The 16,050-nt window shown below is 40.7% G+C and overlaps 1 protein-coding gene across 5 annotated transcripts in view; it reads left to right on the plus strand.

Annotated features, from left to right (window-relative positions):
• Positions 1 to 16,050, plus strand: part of Ric1 (RIC1 partner of RAB6A GEF complex) — a 99,331-nt gene that overhangs the window by 56,448 nt on the left and 26,833 nt on the right. For 3 of the 5 annotated variants that reach the window (XM_087563957.1, NM_001427735.2, XM_087563985.1), the window contains 7 exon segments: positions 329 to 471; positions 594 to 730; positions 2,502 to 2,593; positions 3,888 to 3,976; positions 12,023 to 12,167; positions 13,246 to 13,294; positions 14,890 to 15,042. In XM_087563957.1, the coding sequence (XP_087420083.1) occupies positions 329 to 471; positions 594 to 730; positions 2,502 to 2,593; positions 3,888 to 3,976; positions 12,023 to 12,167; positions 13,246 to 13,294; positions 14,890 to 15,042 (808 nt within the window). 5 annotated transcript variants of the gene reach the window in all.

The following is a 16,050-nucleotide window of genomic DNA, read 5'->3' on the forward strand; positions in this document are numbered from 1 at the left end:
AAAGTTTTAAGTCCTCCTACCTTACTGATATTCAGCATTGCTTACAGAAGTTTCTCTCCCCCCCCCCCCTCTCTCTCTCTCCCCCCTCCTTCCCTCCCTCTCCCTCTCTCTCTCTCTCTCTCTCTCTCTCTCTCTCTCTCTCTCTCTCTCTCTCTCTTTCTCTGTGTGTGTCCACCTGCCTCCGCCTCCTGACTGCTAGAATTAAAGGTGTGCACCCCAATACCTGGCTTGCAGAAGCAGTTTTTGAGAGCTGTTTTATTTATACTCATTGCTATCCCAGTATGCTGTCCTGCAAGGTAATTGACTTGAGGTGCTTGCTTCCCTCCAGTTTGCAGTCTGTGCTGGAAGATCTCCTTGTTGCAACTTCTGATGGACTTCTTCATCTTATTCATTGGGAAGGAATGACAAATGGAAGAAAAGCCATCAATCTCTCTACAGTACCCTTTTCAGTAGACCTTCAGTCATCTAGAGGTAGTTATACTTTTTACATGAGGTAGACCCAGTTGTTTAATATTGGGAATATGGTAGTACTACCCAGACATGTGAAATAATAGCTTATTATAACCCTATTCTATTCATGTGTTTTTCATCAGTAGGTTCATTCCTCGGCTTTGCAGATGTGCACATTAAAGATATGGAATATTGTGCCACACTTGATGGATTTGCTGTTGTGTTTAATGATGGTAAAGTTGGATTTATTACACCAGTATCGAGTAGATTTACTGCAGAGGTATGGATTGTACATTTTGAGTTATTTTATTTTACATACATTAATTTTGCTTTATTTTTAACTCCCATGTTTTCTTAGTTCAAATATAGTTCTTCAAACTTTATAGACAGTTGTAAGGTGATTGACTTTATCCTGTGGAAAATGACCATTTGCTTCAATCTTCTCCAACTACAACATGTTCATAATCTTTTCAATAACGTTACTATTTTAATGAGATTACTACCCATTGTTTATATATTAGTCAGCTTGCAAATCCTCTTAATATGAAACTATGTAATGTACCAATGACTAGTTTTTCCTTTTCTGTAGATTTTTATTTCCACTGGGAGTTAATAATTGTTTGGCTCTTTGTGTTTACTTACTCTGTGTGTATGCATGTGTGCCTTTGCTTATGCATACATGTGTATGTGCAGGGTGTGTGTTTGTATGTGTGGTGTGTATGTGTGGGGGTGTGTGGGGGTGTATGTGCAGGGGTGTGTGTGTAGACCAGAGGACAGCCTAGGCTACCATTCCTCAGTCATTGTCAACCTTGATTTTAGAAACAGGATATCTCATTGGCCTAGAGCTTGAAGTAGACTAACTAGCTGACCATCTAGACTTAGAGACCCACCTGTCCTCACCTTCATTACTGGAATTACAAGTACATAAAACCAAACTTGGCCTTTACTTGGGTTCTGTGGATCAGACTCAGGTCCTGATGCTTGCAGAGCAAGCACTTTACCCAGTGCTATCACCTAGCCCTGCGTTAGTGTATTCTTCATGTACTTACCTTGTAACCCCAAACTGACTGACAGGTGCCTTATTCTCTCCATTCTTTAAATCATTAGGTGTTCAGTCTTTAAGAATTTTCTGTTAGAGCTTTCTAGCCTGCTCCAGACAGACTTCTCCAGATTGGTGGCTTACGATAGGCCTTTAACTAAGATGTATTTCCTGGGTTTTCTTCTTCATCGTAATCATTTTCATCATCCAAAGGAGTGCCTTTCTTCTATTTCATCTCTTAATTGTATATCCTTTAATAGCTGTTGCTTTTGTATTGTTAGATAGTAAATATGTAGATTTTGCTGTTGTACAGAGGCCCAAAATAAAAATTACTGTTTTCTGTTTTGGTAGATTTTGTTATATGAAGTTCACCACAGTGTTTGTTGACTGATAATTTATTTAAGGGGTCCTGTCCATTCTTTGGTTCCTTCCCTCCTCACTTCTCTTACTCTACTCCTTTCTCTCCCCTTTCTGTCTCCAGTGTTCCTTATAAAGAGTCCTGTAGTCCTTTCCAGAGGGTACATAGTCCTGACTACCCCAGTATTCTGATATTTGAGCTTTGGAAGACTTAAAAACTAGAAGGTTCATTTCTTTACTGTTCACACAGAGGAAAAATGTTTAGCTTTCTATTGGAGTGGACATTGGTCTCTGCTGCTCACACTGGGCATGTGCTCAGCAAGGAACCAGACTTTGGCACAGCTCTACCATTCTTTGAGAGACTCCATATTCCCAGGTGTTTTGTATGCCCAACAGTGGAGAGTGAGCTATTTCTAAGCTTTCTTTACTATTTCTCAGCTTCTAATGCGAATGTCTTCCATGTCTTCTTTGTCTTTACTGTTTTATGCTTCTTGAGGGAAACCATTTAGATGATAGGCTTTGTGAGAGAATTCTTATACAGGTAAAACCAAATGATACCTTGTCAAACTGAATTTTTTTTTGAATGATAATTATTGAATCCTCAATAAGTTTAGGGGAAACACTTTTTAAGCTTTAACTCTTTTTCTTAATGTAGCAGCTTCATGGAGTTTGGCCACAAGATGTTGTTGATGGGACTTGTGTTGCAGTAAATAACAAATACCGACTGATGGCCTTTGGTTGTGCAAGGTAATTGGTAACTCATTCTAACTTAAACTTAAGATATCTTAACATACTTAGGGGCTTGAGTATGCCTGTCATAATTATCATTCATCTTAAGTAAAGAACAGATTTCAGACACTGAACATTTGAATTTGTAAAAGTGAGATGTAGAAAGTTGAGATACCAATAATAAAGAGTAAATACGTTAAAACTTAGGGTCTTTACTGTTAATCCTTAAGGCATCAGTAGTTATTGTTAATTCTTTAATATATCTGAGAAGGACACCTTCTTCAGAAACACCATCTTCCCTTTGAAACAGTGTCTCCCACTTGTCTGGCATTCACTAGTTAGAGGAGACTGGCCAGCTAGCCCCAGAGATCCGCCTGTCCCCAGCTCCCCAATGCTGGGGCATGTGATTACAGTGTACAGCATTGAACCTACCTTTTCATATGGGTTCTGGGAATTGAACTCAGTCAGGTAGGTCCGTATGCTTGTGTGGCAAGGACCTTATGAGTATGTAATTTTAATTAGTGAATATTCATAAAGCTTACACGTAAAATCAGTTGGGTTTTTCTGTTTGGTTGGTTTGTTCTATGTTTGTTTTGTTTGGGATTTGGAGGGTTGGTTGCTATAACTCATGTGATGGAGAGTTTTGAAATAAAATTGAAGCGTGAACATTATGACACATGTTTATAGTCCTAGCATTCGTGAGGCTGAGGCAATAAGATTGTGAATTTGAGGATTATAGCCTGGGCTACATAGTGAAGTCTAGACCAGTCTAGTAAATCCCTTTAAAAAGAAATGTAGGAGGGCAAAAAAAAAAAAAAAAAAAAAAAAGGTGGGGGAAGGGAAGTTTTATGTTCATGATTTGATTTGTTCATATTTTATTTAAAAATGCGTGGTCATGAGTATATTTTTCCTGTGTTCCCTATTATGTTTGTCTTCTAAAACAAGCAGAAGAGGAGGGTGCCTATGTGTGGACACACACGTTTGCCACCCAGCTTAATGCGTATTGCAAAAGTTTTCTTTCAGTGTTATAGCTATGATACTGGATGGATATACCATGTTTTCCTTCTTGTTGCTATGTGTTCAGATTGTTTTGTAATGGATATAGTAGAATGGACAATGTATGTGTTATCTGGGAAGTGTGAGGAATTTCTAGAATATTTAGAAAGGCAATGGCCAGACTTGAGCCCATGCATTTGTTTAGACTAATGAGATGACGAATTACTCACAGAACAGTAGGAACATAGATTCCTATGGTAGTGTCTTTTCTGTTTATTTTGGTCATTTTTCACTAAGATTGTCATTATTTTCACAGTGGTTCTGTGCAAGTCTATACGATAGACAACACTACTGGAGCCATGCTGCTGTCTCATAAACTAGAGCTTACAGCAAAGCAGTATCCTGGTGAGTATCTGTAACGTCTCTCGGTCTGTGAGCTTCAATTCCAGCACGGCCACCTCTCCAGCTCTGTGTACTGTTTCTCCCTACACTTAAAGGCCTATAGTGATATGGTATTTATAAATTATGCATGAGAAGAGATAGATACCCTGTGTATTCATTACTTTCCTCAGTATTGCCTGGTTGAGGGTGCTGCTCAGTTGGAAGACTGCTTGCCTATCATGGCTTTTGTTGTTTCTCAGTACTGCTGGAGAATGAGACCTGCAGGATGTGAAGATGACACTGGAAATTTCTCTCTAGTCATTGTTTCTGGGTATTGTCTTTCTCGATGCTTTTTTTTAGATACTTGAATTTTTTTTTTTTTTGTTGCATTTCTTATCCTGGCTTCAAATTTAAAAAATTTCTCTAGACTGAATTCTATAACTTATTTATTTATTTACTTGTTTATTTATTTTTCTGACTCTAGATTTGCTAATTTTTTCTTCAGTTATTGTGTTTTTATTTCTTTTTCTTTTTTTTAATTAATCATTCCATTCGTTTACATCTCAAATGATATCCCACTTCCTGGTTAGCCCCCCACCAAACCCCCCCTCCCACATCTGCCCTCCCTCCTTCCCACTCCCTTTTGCCTGTATGAGGGTGTTCACCCACCCACCGTCTCCCGCACCACTGCTCTAGCATCTCCCTATGCTGGGGCATCAAACCTCCCTGGGCCCAAGGGTCCCCCCTCCCATTGATGTCAGACAAGGCCATCCTCTGCTACATTGGTATCTGGAGCCATAGATCCCTCCAGGTACACTCCTTGGATGGTGTTCTAGTGTCTAGAGCTCTGGGTGGTCCAGCCAGCTGACATTGTTCTTCCAATGGGGTTGCAATCCCCCTTCTCTCCCCCAGTCCTTCCACTAGCTCCCTCACCAGGTTCCCTGGGCTTCATCTGATGGCTGGCTCCAAGCATCCACATCTGCACTGGTCAGTTGCTGGCCAGATCTCCCAAGGAACAGCCACACCAGGTTCCTGTCAGCAAGCATCTCTTGACCACAGCAAGTGTCAGGTTTGGTGTCTGCAGACATGAGGGATCCTCGGGTAGGGCAGTCATGGATAGCCCTTCCTTCAGTCTCTGTTCCGTTTTCTGTCCCTGTTCTTCTTTTGGACAAGAACATTTCTGAGTTAAAAACTTTGAGACAGGTGGGTGGCCCCATCCCTCAACCAGGGGCCGTGCCTATCTACTTTAGGTGGTCTCTAAGGTTCTGTCTCCCCCTTCTCTGTGCATTTTGACTAAAGCCATTCCCGTTGGGTCCTTGGAGCCTCATGTTTCCCTGGTGTCTGGGACTCTTCAGTGGCAGCCCCAGTTCCTCATCCTCCCTGCCACATATTCTTTTTGTTCGATTTCCTGACCCTCTGTACCTCTCTCATGTCCCCTCCAGTTCCTGATGCTGCCCCCTTATCTCCTCCCCTCTCTCCCTCCCAGATCCTCCTCCCCACCTCCTCCCTGCACCCCTGCAATGCAGGACTGAAGCATCCACACCCTGGTCTTCCTTCTTTCCAACCTTCATATTGTTTGTGGGTTGTATCCTGGGCATTGTGAGCTTTTGGGCTAATACCCACTTACCAGTGAGTGGATACCAAGTGTGTTTTTCTGTATTGGGGTTACCTCACTCAGGATGATATTTTCTAGTTCCATCCATTTGCCTGCAAATTTCATGAAGTCATTGTTTTTAATAGCTGAGTAGAACTCCATTGTGTAAATGTACCACATTTTCTGTATCCATTCCTCCTTTCAGGGACATCTGGGTTCTTCCCAGCTTTTGGCTATTATAAATATGGCTACTATGAACATAGTGGAGCATATGTCCTTGTTACATGTTGGAATATTTTTTTGGGTATATGCCCAGGAGTGGTATAGCTGGGTCTTCAGGTAGAACTGTTTCCAATTTTCTGAGGAACCTCCAGGTTGATTTCCAGAGTGGTTGTACCAGTCTGCAATCCCACCAACTGTGGAGGAGTGTTCCTCTTTCTCCACATCCTCGCCAGCATCTGCTGTCACCTATGGTTTTGATCTGAGCCATTCTCACTGGTGTGAGGTGGAATCTCGGGGTCGTTTGTATTTGCATTTCCCTGATGACTACAGATGTTGGACGTTTCTTTAAGTGTTTCTCAGCCATTTGAAATTCCTCAGTTGAGAATTCTCTATTTAGCTCTGTATTCCATTTTTTTTATATATTTCTTTATTTATATTTCAAATGTTATTCCCTTTCCCAGTTTCTTGTCCATAAGTCCCCTATTCCTTCTCCCTCCCCTTTCCCCATACAGGTGTTCCCCCTTCCCTAACTACCCCACTTATCCCTGCGCCCCCCCCCACATTCCCTTGTGCTAGGGGTTTAACTTTGGCAGGACCAAAGGCTTCTCTTTCCACTGGTGCCCAACAAGGCCATCCTCTGCTACACATGCAGTTGGAGCCCTGGGTCAGTACATGTATGTGTTTCAGTAGTGGCTTAGTCCCTGGAAGCTCTGGTTGGTTGGCATTGTTGTTCTTATGGGGTTGCAAGCCCCTTCAGCTCTTTCAATCCTTTCTCTAATTCTTCCAACGGGGGTCTCGTTCTCAGTTCAGTGGTTTGCTGCTAGCATTCGCCTCTGTATTAGACATGCTCTGGCTGTGTCTCTCAGGAGACATCTATATCCAGTCCCTTTCCTCATGCATTTTTTAGCTTCATCAATCTTATCTAGTTTTGGTGGCTGTATATGTATGGGCCACTTGTGGGGCAGGCTCTGAATGGCCGTTCCTTCAGTCTCTGCTAAACTTTGCCTCCATATCCCCTCCTACAGTTATTTTTGTTCCCCCTTTTAAGAAGATGTGAAGCATCTGCATTTTGCACTCACTGATATTAGCCCAAAAGCTCGAATTACCCAAGATGCAGTCTACAGACCACATGAAGCTCAAGAAGAAGGATGACCAAAATGTACCCCACTTTTTACTAGGGTCGTGTGGCTCTCTGCAGTCTGCCTTCTTGAGTTCTTTGTATATTTTGGATATTTGCCCTCTATCGGATGGATGTAGGGTTAGTACATATCTTTTCCCAACCTGTGGATTGTCATTTTGTCCTATTGACAGTACCCTTTGCCTTATAGAATCTTTTCAATTTTATGAGGTTCCATTTGTTGATCTTAAAGCATAAGCCATTGGTGTGTTCTGTTTAGGAAGTTTCCCCCTGTGCCCAAGGATTCCAGGCTCTTCCCCATTTTCTTTTCTATTAGTTTGAATGTATCTGGTTTGATGATGTGGAGGCCTTTGATCCACTTGAACTTGAGCTTTGTACAAGGAGATAAGAATGGATCAATTTGCATTCTTCTACATTTGACATCTAGTTGAACCAGCACCATCTGTTAAAATGCTATCTTTTTTCCACTGGATAGTTTTAGCTCCTTTGTCAAAGATCAAGTGACCATAGGTGTGTGGGTTCATTTCTGGGTCTTCAATTCTATTCCACTGATGTACTTGCCTGTCTCTGTACCAATACCATATGGGTTTTATCACTATTCCTCTGTAATACAGCTTGAGGTCAGGGATGGTGATTCCCTCAGAAGTTCATTTATTGTTGAGCATAGTTTTCACTATCCTGGGTTTTTTTGTTATTCAAATGAATTTGAGAATTGCTCTTTCTAACTCTATGAAGAATTGAGTTGGAATTTTGATGGGGATTGCATTGAGTCCATAAATTGCTTTTGGCAAGGTGGCCATTTTTATCTTTATCAGATGGCTTAACTGATTCTGATTTAACTTTGGTACCTGGTCTGTGTCCAGAAAATCATCCATTTCATCCAGATTTTCCAGTTTTCTTGAGTATAGGTTTTTGTAGTAGGATCTGGTGATTTTTTTCTTTTTAATTTCCTCAGTTTCTGTTGTTCTGTCTCCCTTTTCATTCCTGATTTTGTTAATTTGGACACACTCTCTGTACCCTCTGGTTAGTTTAGCTAAGGTTTTATCTATCTTGTTGATTTTCTCAAAGAACCAGATCCTGGTTTTGTTGATTCTTTGTATAGTCCTTTTTGTTTCTACTTGGTTGATTTCAGCTCTGAGTTTGATTATTTCCTGCTTTCCACTCCTCTTGGGTGTATTTGCTTCTTTTTGTTCTAGAGCTTTCAGATGAGCTGTTAAGCTGCTAATGTATGATCTCTCCAATTTCAGTATGGGGGCACCCAGGGCTATGAGTTTTGCTCTTAGCACTGCTTTCATTGTGTCCCATAAGTTTGGGTATGTTGTCCCTTCATTTTCATTGAATTCTAAAATGTCTTTAATTTTTTCTTTATTTCTTCCCTGACCAAGTTATCAATGAGTAGATAGTTGTTCAGCTTCCACATGTACATGGGCTTTCTGTTGTTTCTGTTGCTATTGAAGACCAGCCTTAGTCTATGGTGGTCCGATAGAATATATGGGATTAATTCAATATTCTTGTATATGTTGAGCTTGGTTTTGTGTCCAAGTAAGTATATGGTCGATTTTTGAGAGGGTACCATGAGGTACTGAGAAGAAGGTATATTCTTTTGTTTTAGAGTGAAATGTTCTGTAAATATCTGTTAAATCCATTTGGTTCATAACTTCTGTTAGTTTTACTATGTCTCTATTTAGTTTCTGTTTCCATGATCTGTCCATTGGTGAGAGTGGGGTGCTGAAATTTCCTAATATTATTGTGTGAGGCTCAATGTGTGCTTTGAGCTTCAGTAATATTTCTTTTACACATGTAGGTGCCCTTGCATTTGGGGCATATTTGTTGAGAATTGAGAGTTCATCTTGATTTTTTTTTAATGATTATATAGTGTCCTTCCCAATCTTTTTTTGATAACTTTTGGTTGAAAGTAGATTTTGAGGTAATGTCTGTCTTTGTCACTGAGGTCCCTATATGCAGCAAAATGCTGGATCCTGTTTACATATCCATTCTGCTAACCTATGTCTTTTTATTGAAGAATTGAATCCATTAATGTTAAGAGATATTAGGGACCAATGAGTGTTGCTTCCTGTTATTTTGTTGATGGAGGCTGTGCTTGTGCAGCTATCTTCTTTTGGGTTTGTTATGAAAAGACTAATTTGCTTTTTCTTGGGTGTAGTTTCCCTCCTTGTCTTGGACATTTTCATCTGCTATCCTCTGTAGGGCTTGACTAGTGGAAAGATATTGTTTAAATTTGGTTTTGTCTTGGAATATCATGGTTTCTCCATCTATGGTAATTGGGAGTTTTACTGGGTATAGTAGTCTGGCTGGCATTTTAGTTCTCTTAGGGTCTGAATGACATCTGCCCAGGATCTGCCTATGGCTTTCATAGTCTCTGCTGAGAAGTCTGGTGTTTCATAGTCTCTGCTGAGAAGTCTGGTGTAATTGTGATAGGTCTATCTTTATATGTTACTTGACCTTTTTCCCTTAATATTCTTTCTTTGTTCTGTGCATTTGGTGTTTTGATTATTATGTGACAGAAGGAATTTCTTTTCTGGTCCCATCTGTTTCGTGTTCTGTAGCTTTTTTGTATGTCTATGGGCATCTCTTTCTTATGTTGGGGAAGTTTTCTTCTATAATTTTGTTGAAGATGTTTGCTGGCCCTTTGAGCTGGGAGTCTTCACTCTTTTTTTTTTTTTTTTGTTGTTGTTGTTGTTGTTTCTTTTTTTCGGAGCTGGGGACCGAACCCAGGGCCTTGCGCTTGTCTTCACTCTTTTTTATACCTGTTACTCTTAGGTTCCATCTTCTCATTGTGTCCTGGGTTTCTGGAATGTTTGAGATAGGAGCTTTTTGTGTTTTGTATTTTCCTCGACTGTTGTGTCGATGTTTTCTATGGTATCTTCTGCTTCTGAGATTCTCTCTTCTGTCTCTTGTATTCTGTTGGCGACGATTGCGTCTGTGACTCCTGATCTCTTTGCTAAGTTTTCCATCTCCAGGGCTGTCTCCCTTTGAACTTTCTTTAATGTTTCTTTTTCCATTTTTAGATCCTGGATGGTTTTGTTCAATTCCTTCACCTGTTTGATTGTGTTCTCCGGTATTTCTTTAAGGATTTATGTGTTTCCTCTTTAAGGACTTTGACTTGTTTACTTGTGTTCTCCTGTGTTTCTTTAAGGGAGTTGTTTATATCCTTCTTACAGTTCTCTACTATCTTCATGAAATGAGAGTTTAGATCTGAATCTTGCTTTTCTGGTGTGTTGGGGTATCCAGGACTTGCTGTGGTGGGAGAACTGGGTTCTGATGTTGCCAAGTCAAATCGGTTTCTGTTGCTTAGGTTCTCGACATCTGGTTATCTGAGGTCTTATCTGGCCTCTCTGTCTCTGCCTTGAGTCTGTCCTTCCTGTGAGCCCTTGATCCTGTAATCCTTGATGTGTCAGAACCCCTGAGGGTTTGAGCTGCAGCTGGGATGTGGACTGAGTGGGTGGGACCCAGAGCCAAGGCTCTGCTCCAAGCACAGGTGCAAACTGGAAGGCAGTCGTCTCTGGCTGGGCAGGGTATCTGTGTCCCGGGGTTGCAGGGGTCAACCGAGTATTGGGACGAGATTTGGGGTCTCACCTGTGGTCCTGGATGTGTCAGAATACCTGGGGAGTCGAGCTGCAACTGGGGTGTGGACTATGTGGCTTTCTGCTCCTGGCACAGGTGGAAACTGGAAGGCACACCAGTCTCTGGCTGGGCCTTTGTTTGTATTTGTAAAGCCTGTTCACTTTATCTGGCCTGTGTACATTCTGCTCCACATCACAGTCTTCTCATGTGTGTGTTATATGTGTGTTTGTGTGTGCAGGCCAGAGGTTAGCATCATGTTCTTCCTCAGGTTCTTTCTAGCTTAGTCTTTGAGACAGGATTCCTCACAGAATCTGGAACTTGCCCACGTCAGCTCAACTACAAACCCCAGAGATGATCTTGCCTCTGGCTCCCATTACTGGAATGGAAGGCACATGGCACCATCCCTGGCATTTATGTGGGCTCTGTGAACCAAATTTATAATCTAAGCCATCACCCAGCCTTTCTCTTATTTCATTTATTATTGAGGAAGGAGAGAAGACACATGTCACAGCATGCTTGTCAGGGCAGAGGACAACTTTGGAGAGCTGGTTCTCTCCACCGTGGGTTCTAGGGATCAAGCTCAGGTCCTTGGACTTGGCATAACAAGGATTTTTTAGCTATAGGAAGAGTGGTTGTTTTATGCTGCGTCTACACTAACCTAATATCCAGAGACTTTGAGTCTGACTAAGAGCCGCTGTTTCTTGACAGTGAGGTTTGTGGGTGCTTCAGGACTTGTGTTGCATTATAAGATCACTTGAGTTACTACTAGATCTCTACATTGTATTCTCTGTACAAATGGTATTTCTGTTTTGTTTTGTTTTTAAACTATATTAATTTTACAAATTACAAATCACATGTGGTCGGGGACTGTCACGGAGCTTTTGTTTCTGTTCTGTTCTGTATATTGGATGAATCATGAATGCAGCCTTTATAATCTTGGCGTTACCTGGTGTCCTTACTAGATTTCCAGGTGTGGGTAAGTGAGCTGACCTTTACCTCCTGACCCTCACATGCTGTGGAAATCACCAGTAATGATAAAGATTCTCAGAGTTTGATAATAAATTCGGAGAAAAAGTACTTTCCCTCAGAATTTTGAGACATTCAACATAATGGTTTTAGTGTGAAATTTTATGTTGGTATCATCTGATGGACTACAAAGACAGATATCTGCTTCCCGAATTCACTTTTATCATGCTTGTTACGTAAAGTGTTTGCTGCAGCCTTACCTCATGTTACAGAAGCTGGTTCATACAAAACAGAACGCTTTTGAGGATTACACAGTGGTAGTTATTCAAGCTAATCACGACAAGCCAGCCTTCACTTCCCATAATTCACCTGTTTCCCAAGTTGTTCAGGTCAAGGCTGCTGGTGGCCTTATTTTTCAGGAACCTCCACAGACAGGGTTCATCCTAGTTAGAATTCAAGTAGTGTGTGCTGTTGTACTTGTTCAGATTTGGACATACTGCTTATAAAAAAACGTATGAAGTATTTCTGAACAATCTTTTTAACCCTTCTCACTGTCTTTTCACAGACATCTGGAACAAAACAGGAGCTGTTAAATTGATTAGATGGTCTCCTGACAACAGTGCTGTAATAGTAACCTGGGAATATGGAGGTCTTTCTCTGTGGAGTGTGTTTGGAGCCCAGCTGATTTGTACACTTGGAGGAGACTTTGCGTGAGTGAAAAAAAGAGAGAGACTTTAGATAAATAACCCATTGTTTCCCTGATAGCCCATATATTCAGAAATTCAGGTTACAGAGCTACCTTTATTTAAAATTTAAAAAAAAAAACCTATTTTACTTTAAAAAATTTTTAATAATGTACAAAATAGTAGCAAGCATTAGAGCTTAGGATTACTTCACATGCACATCAATGCACTTTGCCCAGATTTTCCCTTCTTCTCACCAAATGGCTTCCTCTGTCTTCATGCCACATTTCATTTGTATGTAAATCTAGACTGCATACATGGTAGAGAACATGCAGTGTTTTACCTGTCGTTCCTCAGCCCAATACCCTCTCATGTTTTCCTCAGGACACACGTTGCTCATGGTTCCCTCTCACTGCCATGCCTATGCATATACTCTGCATAGGAGAGACAATGGGATATTCTCTCTGTCTGCCAGAGTTTAGTATATCTCACTTAATATGACCTCTAGTCCCATCCACCCTTATTTTACTCTTATACCGAAACACTTTGGAAAGCTCAGATTTACCTTATTGAGAATATATTGATTCTCCAAACATTTACCCTCCTAAAACTGACATTTACTATATAACTGATCCCAAACACTAGGGGAAATAAATTTCTTTTCGTGAGCCCAGTTATGTATATGATCTCATGTTAAGACCAGCTTGGGCTACATAAATAGTACTATGAAAAACTAAACTAAACTGCTGCTTTAAAATAAAAATAGTGGGCTGGAGAGATGGCTCAGTGGTTAAGAGCACTGACTGTTCTTCCAGAGGTCCTGAGTTCAAATCCCAGCAACCACATGGTGGCTCACGACCATCTGTAATGGGATCCGATGCCCTCTTCTGGTGGGTCTGAAGACAGACAGTGTATTCATATAAATACAATAAATAAATCTTAAAATAAAATAAAATACTGATGCATAAGTGTTTCCATTTCATGTACTATTGATGTATTTTTGCTTTAAAAGCACAAAATCAATTTGATTTTTTTTTTAAGCTGAAGGTAAGTGGTATGTATATTATACGCTGTTGGAAGGCATCAAGTTTCTGTTCTGTTTTAGTTACAGGTCAGATGGTACCAAAAAAGATCCCCTTAAGATCAACTCCATGGTGAGTACTTTCTGTTTAAACACAGGTGCAGCTTGTAAACCTCTACAAGTTACAAACCTCAGGGCCTCTTCTGTTTCTCACATTGATCTCACAAAATCAGAGAGCAGTTTTGTCTCGGTAGATATTTCCCGTGTACTTTATTTTGGTGAAATTTATTTACTTGGGTATGTAAGATGGGGGTTTCTGCACTGTAACCAAGGCTGGCCTCAAGTAGATAGGCCAGGCTCCCCCTAGTAATCCTCTTGCCTTTGCCTTTGAAATGACTGTCTTAAAAAAATATGCTTCTGAGGAATGACCCCTTCTGCCTTCTGCCTTACACACACACACACACACACACACACACACACACACGCATTTGACCCCCACATACCTCATATACATACACACACACAAACACAAGTTTTTAGTTTAATAACATTTCTGTAACTACTAGACGGTGCCTTTAAATTGCATGCATTAACCATTATTATCAGGTCCGCTAAGTTGGTATTTCAGACACCAACTAAAGATCCAAACAGTTCCAGGTTCAGAGAGGCTCTACCTCAAAGAACTCGAGAGAGGGCAGTGCTTCCATGTGTACCTGTGCACACAAACACACACACGAAACAACTATTATTTAGCTTTCCCCCCCCTTTTTGGTTTTTCAAGACAGGGTTTCTCTGTAGTCCTGCTGTCCTGGAACTCACTCTGTAGAGCAGGCTGGCCTCACTGCCTCTGCCTCTGTCTCCCAGGGCTGGGACTTCAGGTCTGTACCCCACCCTCCACAGAGGTTTAGCTTCAACAGTGCATGACCCTGGCTTACAGACTCAAAGTCGCTGGCTTCAGAAATTGCACGGTGGAATCTAGTTACAGAATGCTAATATTAACTGGGCTTAGCAAAATATATTTCAATCTTTTACTGTAAATTTCTCAACTGAAGAAACCTCTATCTAGAGAAACTAGGTACCTTGGCCAACACAGTAACAGGGTCAAGCTGGAGTGAAAACACTTGTGTCACAGCCGACAACCCAGGGCTCTTTGCTGTATACAAAGGTCGCCTCTGTTGTAGACATTTTCTCACTGAGCTAAGAACCAGGTAAATAAAATTGAGATGTTACAAAAGGATTTTAGGGTTGTGATCCTGAATTTGAAGCTGAGAAATTATATAGTGTTTTACCATTCTATGCGGAGGGCAGTGATGGTGGTTCCCTCTGGCGATAGTTAAGACATACTAGATGACAAGAATCATTGATTCTGTTTGTTTAAATAATTATTTTGTGTGTCTGTGTGGATGATATGTGTATATGTGAGCAGGCCTCCATGCAGATGCCAGAGGACAACTTTATGGAGTTGGTTCTCTCCACCACTCCATGGATTCTGGGGATCAGACCGCGATATGTGCACTTTGACCCCAGGCGCCTTGACCTGCTGAGCCAGCTGTCTTCCCTGGTTGTGGCTCTTGTCTCTGTCATCTGTCATGGTTGCTCCAGCACTTAGAAGACAAGAACTGTGCTGTGGGTTATTGCATATATTGACTCTTTTCAGTGATTCACTGAGGTTAGGAAAGAAATCAAAATAACTTTGTGTTACTTTGACTTTTTTTCTCTCTCTTCAAGAGCTGGGGTGCAGAAGGCTATCACCTATGGGTAATCAGTGAATTTGGTTCTCAGCACACTCAAACTGACACTGACCTCGGGAGTGCAGTTAAAGAGCCCAGCATTTTGTTATTTCAGTTTATCAAGAGTGTACTCACTGTAAACCCTTGTATGGTAAGTAAGTAAAACCTGGGGGTAGGGGGTGTTGTTTTGTTTTTAATGCTGATTATGGTAGAATTTTAGACCATTTTCCATGTCTCACAGATTTAATATATTTTTTAAATTGTTAACTTTATTCTTTGTGTATTTTCTATGATTCAAATTTTCTATAAATTTATGCCAAAGTCTTTATTTCTGAACATGTTTTATACTTGGTTTGGGTTTTTTTTTTTTTTTTTTTTTTTTTTTTTTGCGGGGAGGGCAGGGTTTGTTTGTGTTTAGTGTTTTATTCTTTTACAAAAGATAATGCTACAAGCAATTTGAAAGAAGCCATATTTATATGTAAGACAACTTGACTAATTTAGATTTTCCCAAAGTATGTTCTACTTTGATACTTCTTAGAAATATTCTAGGTGGGGATTAGAAAAATGGTTCAGCAGTTAAGAGCACTGACTGCTCTTCCTGAGTTCAATTCCCAGCAACCACATGGTGGCTCACAACCATCTGTAATGAGATCTGATGCCCTCTTCTGGTGTGTCTGAAGACAGTGACAGTGTACTTACATATATAAAGTAAAATAAACCTTAAAAAATAAAGTTCTAGGTGGTTAGGGCTTAGTAAATAAAGTGCTTGCTTAACAAGTTTGAGGACCTGAGGGTAAGATTGATCATGTTAAGGCGAGCCTGTAATCTTGGCTCTGGGAAGGTGCAAACAAGAGTCAACAAGCTCTGGACCCTGTCTCAAAACACAAGGTCGAGAGTGATTGAGGAAGACCACACACACACACACACACACACACACACACACACACACACACAAATAACAAAAATTCTGAGGCCAGAGTATAATGGCACACGCTTGTAATACCACACACTTGGAAGGCTGAAGAGGATCACAGTGATTATGTATTCTAATATGCTACAGATATATGCTATGGGTACATATCTCAGTACCATCATCAATGGCTTTTTAACAATAAGTGGTGTAACAGGTTATTTACATTTTAGAATACATTGAAAATTA

This window comes from Rattus norvegicus, chromosome 1 (genome assembly GCF_021556685.1).
Source record: "Rattus norvegicus strain SHRSP/BbbUtx chromosome 1, alternate assembly SHRSP_T2T, whole genome shotgun sequence".
Lineage (NCBI taxonomy): Eukaryota > Metazoa > Chordata > Mammalia > Rodentia > Muridae > Rattus > Rattus norvegicus.